General features: G+C 51.2%; 1 protein-coding gene across 1 annotated transcript in view; it reads right to left on the reverse strand.

Annotated features, from left to right (window-relative positions):
• Nucleotides 1-13445, reverse strand: part of CADM1 (cell adhesion molecule 1) — a 136657-nt gene extending 123212 nt beyond the window's left edge. The window contains exon 1 of the mRNA XM_027655793.1: nucleotides 13424-13445. Within this exon, the coding sequence (XP_027511594.1) occupies nucleotides 13424-13430 (7 nt within the window). The 5' untranslated portion in view covers nucleotides 13431-13445. The remainder of the gene's footprint in view (nucleotides 1-13423) is intronic.
• Nucleotides 13446-13693: the final 248 nt, after the last annotated feature.

The raw sequence follows: 13693 nt of genomic DNA on the forward strand, positions 1-13693 counted from the left end.
CCATAATTATAATTGCAGTAATGAATAGGAAGGAGCATTACAGCTTGCACAATGCAGTTCCTCCTCAAGTCAATGATTCACTTCTTGTCTGCTTTCAACTAACCTTTTGTGTCTCTTCGTATCAGATCTTGCAGATTACTTTGACTAGAATAAAAATATCCCCAAATATCCCAGGTAACGTAATACATTTGGCAACCCCCAACTATGGCTGCACGCAGCCTACAGAAGGGATTGTGCACAAAATGGACAACCTTAGTTTTGATTAATTAATGAAAATACAGTATACCTCAGGCCACTGGCAAGCCCATGACAACAGGGGAAAGCTGAAACCTGACTGCCTGGGAGGTTTTGAGGTTTGCTACCCCTCTAAAATAGCTCTTCCTGATCGCCCCTCACCTGTGGTGAAGGATTCCTCTCCCTCATTTTCTTCCTGCAGCAGCTTTTATCCACCCTATTCCTGCAGAAATCAGCCTCAGGAAACTGAGGACTTACTCCCAGAGAAGTTAACCCCAAATTGCTCTGTTTCCACTTACAAAATGCAAGAAGTATCTTTTGGTTGGTTGGGTATTTTGCCACATATTCTTAGGGCTCCCCCAGCCTCAATGCCCACTGTACTTTGCTGCATTTTGAGAATGAATCACCTGACAGGAATCCCTGAACTCCTGAGAATTTCCAAATACACCAGAGCCGAGGTAGATTTTTCCCCAAATGATTATCACTTTTGGTAAACCTTCTGCAGGATCTCTCCTGCAAAACAAAGCTCTTTCTCCCTGAAAGAGAAAGGGTTAACACTTGCACAGGCATCAACTGCCCCCCTTGCCTTGAGGAAATGAAAACAAGAGATTTAAGTAAATCCAGCTTTATGAATTCAAAACTTCAGCCACTGCTTGGAAGACAGCAAAGCAACATCCTTCATCGATGCACAGAGAAAGGGAAAAGTTAATTTTATTGATGGAAGACCCAGAAAGAGGCAGATCTTAATCTGGGCGAGTGAAAAATCTCCTGCTCTGTACAACAAACAGGACCTGAAGTGCCAGGCACTGCAGGGATTTATTACAAACCTGAGGAGACAACAAAACACCCGCCCCTTCTTGGGGTTAAAGCAAAGTGCTTTTGGACTGTCACTGCTCATCAGAAGTGACTCTGAGGGCCATCGAAGGCCCTGCACATCTCTGCACACTCTGCTCATGTAACACCATGTAAAACAGGCCTTTAGAGAACCTGCTGAACACACTGCCTGCCTCCAGAAACTCACCTGGGCACCCTCCCCACCTGGAACACACCTTCAGTCACCCACAGCTGCCCTGGGTTTACTTCTCTTTGGTATTGTTCAGAAAAAGACTGATTCAAAGAGTCAACCCTTGCCTGGCTGAGGACACCTCAGAGGACAAAAGGAGCTCTGCAAGATCACTAATTACTCACTTACTGCCTTCTAATGAAGGCAGCTCACAGAATCTGTCATCAGGACAGTAACAAGACTTACCCAGAGCCACAAGCAGCCCCACATCTGCCCATAATGAACCAGCCCTGTAACACCAGCGCTGCCGCAGTCGGGTCCGAGCGTGGCCACGTTAGCTGACATCTCCTGTTGACTGAATTAGAGCATCTTCTAATGAGGCTCGCTTCAAAATCATTTTACATCCATTTGCTCATGTCAGCATCAATGTATTCAGCATTATCTACCAATTAGTAAACCGGAAAACATTCTTTAGATAATCTAAAATCTCACTAAAATATTCAACGTGTCATTCATTTACTACAAACTGCCCTATAAAAACAAATTACTGGAACCAGCTGTCACAAAGCAACAAGTGTCTCAGGACAGAGTGGTTTTTAAACTGAGGGCTTTGACTGTGGAAGTGTGAGGCACTGGTATTCTACCTTCATCTCCAGCAGATTCAGTCACTTCCGACACTGTCTGTGTCCCCACGGAGTGGGTAAAGTCACTTCAGGTATTGAAACCACTTGGAGACCACTCCATTGTGGAGTTCAGAAGGACAGCCTGGGGGTCAGGGCTGAGGGCTGGGAAGGGGTTCACCTGTTAAAAGAATCCAGTGTCTGTCTGGGATTTCACCTTCTGGCTCCTCAGATTAGTCCAGCACCAAGGACATAACACTGTCAGGTGCTCACCTCACCTCACCCAACCCAGGCACCTTCTCGGTTTGCAGTCAGGGACGATCCTCCTCACCTTTCCAGGCTTGTTGGGGATTGACAGACTCAGCGATGGGAAGGTGTTTTCCACTAGATCAGGCTGGCAGGGATCTCAAACAGCTCTCCACGCGCAAGCCAAGCCCGGTGATCGGTGCCAGGGCTGCAGCTCAGGTGGGGCACGGTGCCAGCCCCGCACCAGCCCAGCCAGGGACTGCTCTAGAAGGATTCCTAACCCAGCAAACAGCCAGGAGCAGCCTCAGTGAGCTCACCCAGCACTGGGACAGTCCGTGGCCTCGGGAGGGTGAGGATCACTCCCTGCCACACCACCACACTCCTCCACTGCCAGAGCCACCCCCAAATCATCTCACCTCATCAGCTCCCAGTGGGGGCATATGTTAGGAAGAGGACTCTGCATGCCTTGGCAAAAACAGGGCAAAAGCTTTTTGTCTGGGTTTTTTCCTACTCAAAAGAAGCAAACCCCCTTGTTTTTCCCTAAGTTTTGCAGGCACAGGAAGGGTCGTTTGGAGGGTGGCTGGTTTGTTTTTTTTTTAATCTCTGGAGCATGGCAGAGCAGTAAATCTTGCATTATGCTCTGAAGAGTGTCAGGTTTGGGCTTCATTTTGGTCTCAGATTAGACTCCTGAAGCAATGAATCTTCCATCACAGAGGCCATTACCAACTTGGTTTTCCTTCATTTTGGACTGCTTTATCCCTGATTGTGTTATCAAACTTATCTCCAACCCTCTCAGCTGAGAGGGGCTCAGCAGACCTACAGGCTTCCCCCACACACCAGGGGAAGTTTAGGTTGGATTTTGGGAAAATTCCTTCCCTGGAAGGGCTGCCCAGCTCTGACACAGCTGCCCAGGGCAGTGTTGGAGTCACCATTCCTGGAGGGATTTAAAAGCCACGTGGATGTGGCCCCTGGGGACATGGTTAGTGTGGTGGCCTTGGCAGTGCAGGGTTAATGGTCTGACTCAATGATCTTAGAGGGCTTTTCCAACCTAAACGATTCTCTGATTCTAAATTACCATATGCAAATTGTGATCATTTAAAGGCATTTATAAAAATCAAGTAAAACAGCCCATGAATATTGAAAAATGCTTAAGTGCAAAGTTAAACGACAATTTTCCAAACACACGAAGGAAATCTGACCGTAACCAACCAGTCCCATGAAATACCGTATCTATCATCAACTTTTTAATTACCAATTGATCAACATGTAGACAGTGTAATAGCTTTCAGCTTTTAATTACTGAACTATCAAAATTCCAACCAAAAAAGGAACCTCCAGAGATGAAACTGTAATGCTTGATTATTCACTGCTACATAATGAATGATTTGTTTTTAAACAAGATGTCAAGTTCCTCATGTAATCCATCTGGATGTGTGACTCCACAAAGCTCACACTGCCCATACTAAGTACTTGGGGCTCCTCTTCTCCCTTCTCTCCTGACCCCACAAGCGAAGGGGTTTTGGGGGATTTTCCCCCCTTAAGGCAAAACAGTCCCAAATCAAGGGGCTGACAGGCAAACAAATGCCAAACCACGCTGCGAATCCAGGCACGCCGCTCCAGCTCCCTCCAAAGGGACAGGTTTTGCCTGGGAGGGAACAGATACTCCTTCCAACTTGCCTGTAGTCCCGAGGAAGCAGCTCTAAACCCAGAAACACATCCAGGGAGCTCTAAACCCAGAAACACATCCAGGGAGTGGTGGGCACGAAGTGCTGCCTCTCCCTTCGCACGTACAGCACCGACAGAGGCACCGCCGCCACCAGATCTGGGATGCAGCTCCCAGGATCTGGGATGCAGCTCCCAGGATCTGGGATGCAGCTCCCAGGATCTGGGATGCAGCTCCCAGGATTCCTTCCCCAAACTGAGCCCAGCGAGCGCTGCGAGGGTTTAAGTGTTGCACTGCACAGAGAAGTACATCGGGGCGGGGAGAGGTTTTTTATCTCTGCCCTAAATTCAACATCGAGCTGAACATCACATCCACAATCCCCTCCACTCACTCACACAACCTCCTCTCCTCCCATCTGTTTTTATCCTGATAACCATTCCCACCTCAGAACCCCAAATCAGCCCCCTGCAAATTTCCCTTTCCATGGCAAATGCACAAGATTTTCAGCAATGTGACTATGTGTCTTGAGGTCACAGAGCCCTCCACAATCTGCAGCCCTGGAAAGGATTCTGCCAAATCCAGGGTTTTTTTGTGTTCAGAGAGACATTTCCCAGAAACACTCGTTTGCAAATTCAGGGATCTGAGCAGGGATGTAAAACATTCTGGAAGTAAGAGTGTTAAACAAGGGTGGTTCAAGCAGAGCCTATTAGTCAATTAAAAACAAAACTACCAGCAAATAACACATTTGTTCCTTCAGCCCAGTAGCGGAGATGAACATCCCTCAGCCCGAGTCCCTGGTGTACAACCCTTCAGATGTTCCCTACACATATCATCCCCTAATAGTTATTCCACAGAACAGCATCTGTTCCCACAAAAAACAGGGAACAAGAGCCTTTTATTTTCCTTCGTCACAGCCTCGGAACCCAGGTTATTGCCAGCCAAGCCCGACAAGACTTCCCCCATAAAATCACCCACTGCAGCCACATCTGGGCTCTGATTTGCACACGGAAACCACAAGCTCCTTCCTCGCACTTCCCTTGGGAAGCTGCTCGCATGCCGAGCTTGTACAGATTTCCACATAAGAAATTCAGTAATCAGTCCAGGAGCTGTAAGCACTTATGACAACAATATCTATCAACACTTACCATATTTACAACTAAATCATGTAAATACCAGGCAGCTCTCCCCTGCATGCTGATAATCCGGACAAATGAAGGCAGCAAAAAGCCACTCCAAGAGGAGACCAGACAAACATAACCCCGTGGGGTGGGAAACAAGCACTGATGGCACTCCAGGATCACCGACAGCACCGAGGACCCGACAGCAGAGCGAGGGGAGCACCCAGGGCTGCCTGGGACAGCCACAGCAGCCCTCAGTCATTCACAACAGCTTCTTGTGCTTGGCTTTGTATATTTTCTGTACACATTCACGTATTTCGTGTCTATTACGTAAATATTTCATATACAGGATCCCTAATATTTCCCCGAAAAACAGAAACAAGCTGCTTCAATACCTACTCAGAGCTCTTCCCTCTCCATCTGCCTTTGAATTCTTTATAAATCCTAGGAGCCGATTTAAAGTGAAAAGATCCCAATTTCAGAGAGGCTTTTCTCCCCCCTTCAGGATGGACCATTTTTATTACGCTCATTAAACCCACAAAAATGACTCTTCAGCTGGTTCACTCAAACGCAGCTTCTAAGGCAGTTCAGGCAAACGCTTTCCCAGACCTTTATGAAAGAAAAGTGATTCCATACGTAATTGGATTTTTTGGCACAACAAAAACATCAAGTTATTAAAACTCTCACCAGAGTCCTCAACCACTACAAACACATTTTATGTAAAGCAACAAGGAGCTGCATTTCCAAAGGTTTCCCAGAGGATCCAGGAACAGCTTGCAGTGCAAGGTTTGTTTTTTGGGCAGTGAAATCCAGAAGCAGGGAATGATCCCACTTTTCCTCCAACATCCTGTCTGTGCACACCCACCAACATCCCCATTAATTCTGGCACAAAATCCCTTCATCCCTGAGAATCCCTTCACCCACTGGATTGACCACTCCGCTGGGCTCTCCCTGGGAAGAAGCAGATGACCAGGCTGAAAATAGCTTACTAATCCTAATTTATTTACTGCAGAATCATTTCATCCACCCCCTACTTTCAGATGGGATTTATACAGCCCCTCAGACCACCATTCTCCCATGGAGAACTATTTTTGTTCCCTTATCCTGCCTTGTCCATAAATCCAAAGTAGTCAGATTTTGGGGGGTGCAGTGCATGGGGGGAAGGAGAGGAGGAAACAGTGTGAATACAACAGGTTATCCACAAGATACTTATTCTTGTAGGAACTGTAAAAAAGTCTTCTGTAGGAAACACTAAAATCACATTTAATGGGACTCTTGCTAAAGACAACCTCCCCCTTCCCAAACAGGAACGGGATCAACGGACCCACCCAACCTCACACAAAATAGAAAGAGCATCCCAAACCAGACAGCTGGATCCGACATACCACACATGCCTTCCCAAGCTGCATTCCACATGCACCATGTTGTGTTAACATACTTGAAAATTTTGGATCCAATTTACCAAGGAGAGCCTGGAGGAACGAGCCATCCTCTAACTGTGCATCCGAAATTCTCCCAGAGTGATTTAAGAGCTACATCACTGGGTTTGCCATAAACCCTCTGTTTACAAGGCTCCTTGGATTCCTACAGAGCAATAAATGATTTGCCTCCAAGTATTTTCCTCATTCCTCATCTCGGAGTTTCTCCCCCTCTCTCTGGTGTCCGAAGGGAGCCGTGTTAATCTCCCGTCTATCCCGCTTTAATCTCCACTCTTACTGAGGAGAAACTGTGCTCCTCGTGCTGAGGAAGCAATACCTGGCAGTTATGGATTCGGGGAGTTGATTAAATGTGTACATCCTGTTAAAAATTCTATGGAACGATTAAAGTATGAGACCTTTAAATCGAAGCAGAAGCTGTTCGCGTGGACAGAGCTCAGGAGCCTCAGCGTGGGAGTCGCCTTCAGTGGTTCTGCCTACTCGGGGATGAGTAACATCTCCTTGGAGCCACCCACAGGTCAGGAGCTGAGGAAAACCAGTCCCTACCAGTGACACAGCAGGAAAAGCCACCGTGTGTCGTGACCCTACAGACACAGAGTCTTAATGACACTCCAAGCAGTCCATAAAATCACAGTAAATGAAGGTCAGAAGTGAAAAGTGTCAAAGGAGAAATCACACTCAATTTTTCTACACCAAGAAGAAACTTCCCTGAACCCACACTCCAACAGTGACAATGGACAAGGAGCAGGAGCAGGTTACCTGGGTCCTGCCTCAGCCCCAGCACCACAAGCATCTACACAGGACAAGGGAGGCACAATGCCTGACAGCCCACCCTGCTCCAGGCAGGGATCTGTGCTACCCCTTGCCCTCCAGAACGGGAATAATCCTGGCACACGCCAGGAAACTGCACGTTGTTTCTCCAGACTCTGCACAGCGTGGTAAAAAACAAGGCTGGCAAAGAAATTAATCTGCCTGGAGACCCAGAGCTGCTGTCAAGCCAACACCATGACAGCCCTTCCCGTAGCAAGCAGGGGTTTCACTTTGCTGGTTCCTGCTGCGCCCACCCTGGAAAAGCTGGCTCACCCCGAGGAGTCCTAACGAACCAACCGTCCCCCAGAAGCTCCACCTGACAAAGCTGATGCCCGATGATGACAAGCATTCCCAGCTTTGATGGCTGTCAACCAGCTCTGTCAACCAGCTTCCCCCAGTGCCACGAGCCCAGTCAGGCTGTCATCGGGAGACGATAACGGAGACGGCATCGCTCGGGATCTCAGCACCGTCATCCAGCAGCATTCCCCAAGCAAGGCAGGGACAGATCACGGCATGAAGGCTTTTAAAGAGCTGCTGACACCCAAACCAACAGAGCTGAACAGAGCCCGGGAGCGCACGGCAGGGCCTGTCCTCCAGGCAGCTGGGAACAGCATCTAATTCCATACAGACTGGGAAAAGCAGAAGGGGTAACCTAAGGAGCTTTCCTGCTTCTACCAAGTTTCTACGATCATGACCTATGTCTGTGTTAGCTAAAGTGAATGAAGACATCAAAGGGACAATGGGAGCACCAATAGTTCAAACCCTATTTTCAAGCAAAATAGCTAAGAATGAGAATCCAAAACAAACCAAGCCACAGCAACAGCTCTCTAAATGCAGATATTTGAGGTCCTCATTACCATGAAACCAGTCCACATGGATGGATGTCCACATGGCTCCAGCCAGCACGGAGGCACTGTGTGAAGAGAAGCCTTTGCAGCTGAGCCAGCAGCCCTCCTCCCGGTTTGACCCAGCTACACCATTTCAACACGTCCCAGCAGACAAAGGGCAGCTGTTGCCCAGAGTTATCCCTCACCACACCAGGGCAATGGGTGGGAATGGCTCTGGAGAAAGTCACTGTGCTTTCCCAAGGTCAAGGAAGCATCAGTGTCACGGAGCACATCCCAGAGCAGCAACACTGTGCTAAACTCATGAAGTAAGAGCTCTCTCTGAAGAATTAGGGATGGATGTGCCTCTGCACAGCTACAAAACCAGGGCTGCAGGGGCACGAGGTGCCTTTATTTCTGTGTGTTAGCCCAGAGGCTACATGGAAAGTTTCCTTTCCGGCCCAGTTCTCACAGAGCCCTACTTTGCTGCAACCCCAGCTCCAAAGCTGAACATGACTAACGTTGAAAGTGCTCTGCCAGGGAAGCTGCCAGGCAGCCTCATTTAAAAACAGGGAAGCGGCAACAAGCAGTTCCTCATGCTTGATCCGATTACTCTGATCTCTCTTTTGACGCTGCAGACTCAGACTCGTATTTCTATTGCTCTGCGGGGGGAGCAGAGGAGGGAGGGAATGTCACTTTGCTGCTTCATATTTCTTTCTTCCTGTCACACTTTGGAGAAGGGATATACATTACCAAGCAATGGAAAGGAACGGATGAGGGGTCCAGGATGCACCCACCTCACAGACAGGATGTCACACAGGCAGGTGGCACACCCAGGACCCCCATCAGGCCACCACCCACAGTATCAGCACTCCTAGACCTCTCACACTGGAGTTTGGCAAGCCCCAACACGGTCTCGTTCTGCCCATGGAAAGTTTATATCTACAAACAGTATTACTGCTCTAACAAAAAGGTCTGTTTCTGTTGAAGGCTGAGGTATCTCAGGTCCAAGTGCCATCATGTTTGGGATCAGCACCCAAGTGCATCTCTGTGAAGGAAGACCCCCACTGAGAGAGTCCAGCCCAGAACCACCAACTCCAGAGCCCTGCTGACAGCTTGGGGGATGCAAGGACATTTACATTCTGGAAGGAGACCTTGGAGGAGATCACAAATCAGATTCAGGCACTCACTGCTAAAAAAACACACCACGAGACCACAGAGGTTCACTCCAGACGTAACACGAACCCAGGCTTTTATACACCGAGCGCTCGTCAAGTCTAAGCACAATTTTAGGCCAGCCCCATGGGCAGCCTTGGCTCCAACAGCTCACTGGCATCTCCCTGCTCTGCAAGTAGAGATCACCGTTCCCCCACCACTTCCACTGCTCGGCTCCAGAACGTGGAACACGAGTGCCGCCGCCTCGCCGTCCTACGGAAGGCTCCAGCCAGGAATGTAACTGCTCAGGGCAAACTTCACAGCTGGGACTGGCAGAGCAGGAATGTTTCCAACACAACTATTTCCCAGTGCCAAACACACACCTGGCCTTGAATAAATGCTCACCCCCTCATGTCCTGCTAAGAGACTATTCTCCCTTCAACATTAGTACCTGACTGGAACTGCCATTAAGAGGGAAGGGGGAAACCAGGCTGGTTTCAGGCAGGACCTACAAACACAGGCAGTGCTACTTCAGAAGGAAAAACCAAGGCAATGCCACCACAGACCTGTCAGGATGCAGCACCTGCACATGAGACTATCAGCAAACACTGAGAAGCTGTCAGTGTTTCCAGGGACAAAAAAACATCCAAAAAAGCAAAACTAAAGACATTTTCCAGTTAAGCTACTGCCCACAAAAGTTTATATCTCTGAGTAAAGAGATGTGCCTAAGTATCGCTTTGATCCTTCAGACTGGAACTTAACGGGGTATCAAGTCTTCCACTGATTCACCTTGAGAATTCGGTAAGGTCAGAGTGTTTTTAATGCTCAAGTTTTTAAACCACAGAAGAACAGAAGTCAATTAAAACCAAACCGCAGGGTTAAAAATAGCTGGCCCAACCCTGCGGATGGACATTATTGGTCTGAAATAACCAGGGCAGCAAAGCAAACGTCCCTGGTACAGCCCAGCCGAGTGTTTTAAACACGAGCAGCCACTGACCAATTGCCGCGGGCGAGCGCGGTGCAGGCTCAGCACCGATTCCGAGAACCAGCGCTGCTCCTCAGGGATCTGTACCCCTCGCCAGAATTTGGAGTGGGTGAAACAGACTGGCCTGAAAGTCAGGTTTTTAGAGCCCCACCCAGCACTGTACAGTGCTTTGCGGGGCTCCTCAACACCCAGTTCAATGTCGTGCAAAGGCGCAAGGTGAGAGCCGGGTGTGCAACAGAGCCAGAAAACCCAAAGGTTCAACAGGTAACAAGGACACCAGGAAGGAGAAAAACTGTTGTCATGGCAAAAAAGGCTTAGAGAAAGCAAATGGGTGGTGGTCACACACGGGCAGGGCCGTCAGAGAGTCGCCTGCACCCGCAGTTATCGCAGCTGGGGCTCTGCCTGCCCTTACAAATTAAAAACTGGAATATCTAAATCCAGCTCGTGGCTGAACCACAAACGCCGGCTCGTCTCAGCGCAGCACAGGCCAGCCACCACGCGCCCCAGCCGACAGCTCCTCGTGCCCCAGTTACCGAAGCTGAGACTGAAGCCTCGTGGTATTTCCCTTCAAACTCGCCCATCACACATCCAAACCCCCCCTGTTCCCCAGCACGCTGCCCCGAAGCGCCCGAGCCCACGCCGGGCGACCTTCAAAGCGTTTGTGGTGGAGCTCCCCGGGAACCGCAGCGGCAGCTGCTCGCTGCAGCCTGCAATTACACCGCGGGAAAGCGGCTGATTTATGGAACTTAAACAAGTACATACCACTCCTAATTACAACATTCCACCTAGGGTCTCTCCTTCGTGGCAGGTTTCCACACAGAGTCCCTTTATTTAGCGCCGGTGGCTTTGCACCACACAGCCTTCCCCCGAGGAACAGGCACAACTTATTTTTTTAACACGTAGCATCCAATTTCTCAGCAGAGACACCGGCTGCGTGTCCAGTTTTGCTTGCACTCTTAAACCTCAGTGTAAGTATTCACTTCCTGGCCCAGCTCCAGGGAAGGCTGCAGCCTTGCACCCGCGCTCTGCTCCCAGCCTCTGGAGCCTGCTCAGATCCTGAGCCATGTCTGGATACAAGAGGGAGCCCCTGCTTTCCCGACAGAAGTACCACCAGGTGATGCCAAAAACCAGAATAGGAACAGGTTGTCAAAACCCCTTTACAAAGTATGACAATAATCCCTAGAAAAACAGGCATTAAGCAGAAACATCCAGAAAATTCTGCCTACATGCCAGGACCAGGAAGATGGCTTTGGTTTTTGTGAGTAAACGCATTCTGAGGGGTGCTTGGATGGTCCATTTAAATACAGGGCGTATCCAGGCTGGAACACAGGTTTTATTCCGGGTGGCCTCAGGCAGATGCAGGGTTAACCAGTTGACCCATTTTCCGTGCAGCAATAGGGCAGAGAGCACGGCCGATGGCACAGCCATGGCCCCACGGACGCCTCTGGTCCTGGCAGGACCGGGGGAAGGCTCGCCAAGCACTGGGGCGACGGAGCCAGAGCTGTTTGCTTACAAAGCCTCCTTTATTTACACACCAGGACAGACAGCGCAAGGCAAACAAAGGCGACGGCAGCGCAGCATCGGCAGAGCGGCCGCTGGTACGGCCCAGGGGTCCCCAGGGGACTGCGACTCTTCTCCGGCCTCTTGTCCCCACAGCCATCTCCGTGCATGAACAGCGGCCGCCTGTGCCAAGGGGATCCCAGTTGTGTCCATCCCGATGGCATCCATCCCAACAGCATCCATCCCGGTGATGTCCATCCTGCCAAAGGTGCTGACAGCTGCCCCCTCTTCAGAGCCGAACGCGCACGGAGCAGAGCAATCTCCTCGCCTTCCCATCCCGAGGAGCCTCCTTGGCAGTGGTTTCAAACCAGATTGTCGTGCTTATAAACCTGGGCTCAACTGCCTACACGCAAGACAAATGAACCCAAGCTGCAACCCAGATGGATCGCTCGATTCCCCAGCCCCTTCCCCGGCGGCGTTCGCGTCGCATGCAGAACACAACGCGTGTTGCTGAAGGCCAGGGATGAGAAGACTCGCCTTGCTTGCATACAAAGGCTCCTTGGAAACTCACTCCGTGTTTACAAAGGAGCCTGACTTAGCGCAGCCGCGGTGGGAGCACTCGCTATCTTCACGGGGGGCTTCTCTGAGGCTGCTTTAATGTCAGCAGACACAGAGGCTGCAGCCACCACCACCCTTCACTGGCCCATCACAGCCACGGCCAGGTCGCAGCTCCGCGCCGACGCTGTCTTCAAATGCCTCCCGCTGCTTCAGCTGGAAAGTTGCTCTTCCAAAAGTGCCGTGTGACACCGCTCCGCAGACACGCCGAGTTCCACCCCGGCACTGCCCGACCGCCCCGGCGTGAGCCAAGACCATTCCTCAGCCCTCGCCCTGCTGCACAGGGGCACTGCGGAGCTTAATGAACCGGAAAGCATCGAGAGCAGACAGAGGAGCCACAGACACACACACAGACCCAGCCAAACGCACGGGCTCATCCCGAGTTACTGGTTCAGCTCAAACCAAGTCCCAGCGGCGCCTACTGCTGTTCCAGTGACCCCCGGGAAGGGAGGCAGCAGAGCCCTCAGCCTGGCTCCGCATCACGGGGGTGCCACCACAGCAGTGCCACCACAGCAGTGCCACCACAGCAGTGCCACCACAGCAGTGCCACGGTGCTCGCACCGCGGTGCCTCGGGTGGCAACCGCACTCTGCGATCCACGGCAACGCCGCTGCCACACGCTAACGCTGTCTCCCCGGAATACTGAAGCTGACAAATACAGAGATGGGCAAAAAGGGAGAATAGGGGGAAAAAAACCGGGGGGGGGTCTTCAACTGAAAGGAAATTTTGCCTAAAAGCAGGAGGTCCGAGATTTTATCCCGTGATTCAAAGCACCGCAACCACAAAATAGCCATCCTCCCCTAAACAGCACCACAACCTCGGCTGATGCTGCGCGGTGCTTCTCGCCCCGACGCACGGGTCAGGCACAGCCGCTGCGATCCAGCATCCAGCCCTGCTTTTGTCTCCCTTCAGCGGCTCCTCGATCGCGGCATTCCAACCTTCAGCCGGGCAACGGCGACAGGCTGAGCCTGCCGGGGGATCACTTGGCCTCCAGTTAAAAACTGCTCTTACACAGAGGATTCAAGGTGAGGGTTTAAGAGCAAGGCAGCAAAACAAAGGATGGAGGCAGCCGTCCTACAGGAGGGCTCTTATTTCCAATCCAGGCTTCTCTCGGTGCCGGGGTCTCCGGGTCACACCACCGGCGGGAGATACACCCGGCAGCGAGCAGCACCAAACGCACGAACAGCAACAAAACATCTGAGAGCTGCAACGCACCGACCATGGGAACACCCGGGCGGCTGCTGCCGGGCACGGAGGGGCCGCACCGGAGCGTTTCCCGGTCTCGCAGCTCCGAGAGCTGCGGCGGCTCGTTCCCATCGCTCCCGGCTCCCCGCACCGGGAGCTCCGGGATGCGGAGCGCGGGGCTCGGGGCACACGGAGCGCGCCGGGGGGAAAGGGAGTCCCTGTCGCGGCCGGACGGAGGGGGAACGAGCTGAAAGCGACACCGGCTCTCTCCCCCCACCACAACCCCACCAAAAACGCCGC

The sequence above is a fragment of the Corapipo altera genome, unplaced genomic scaffold, assembly GCF_003945725.1.
Source record: "Corapipo altera isolate COAL_440 unplaced genomic scaffold, ASM394572v1 71, whole genome shotgun sequence".
Lineage (NCBI taxonomy): Eukaryota > Metazoa > Chordata > Aves > Passeriformes > Pipridae > Corapipo > Corapipo altera.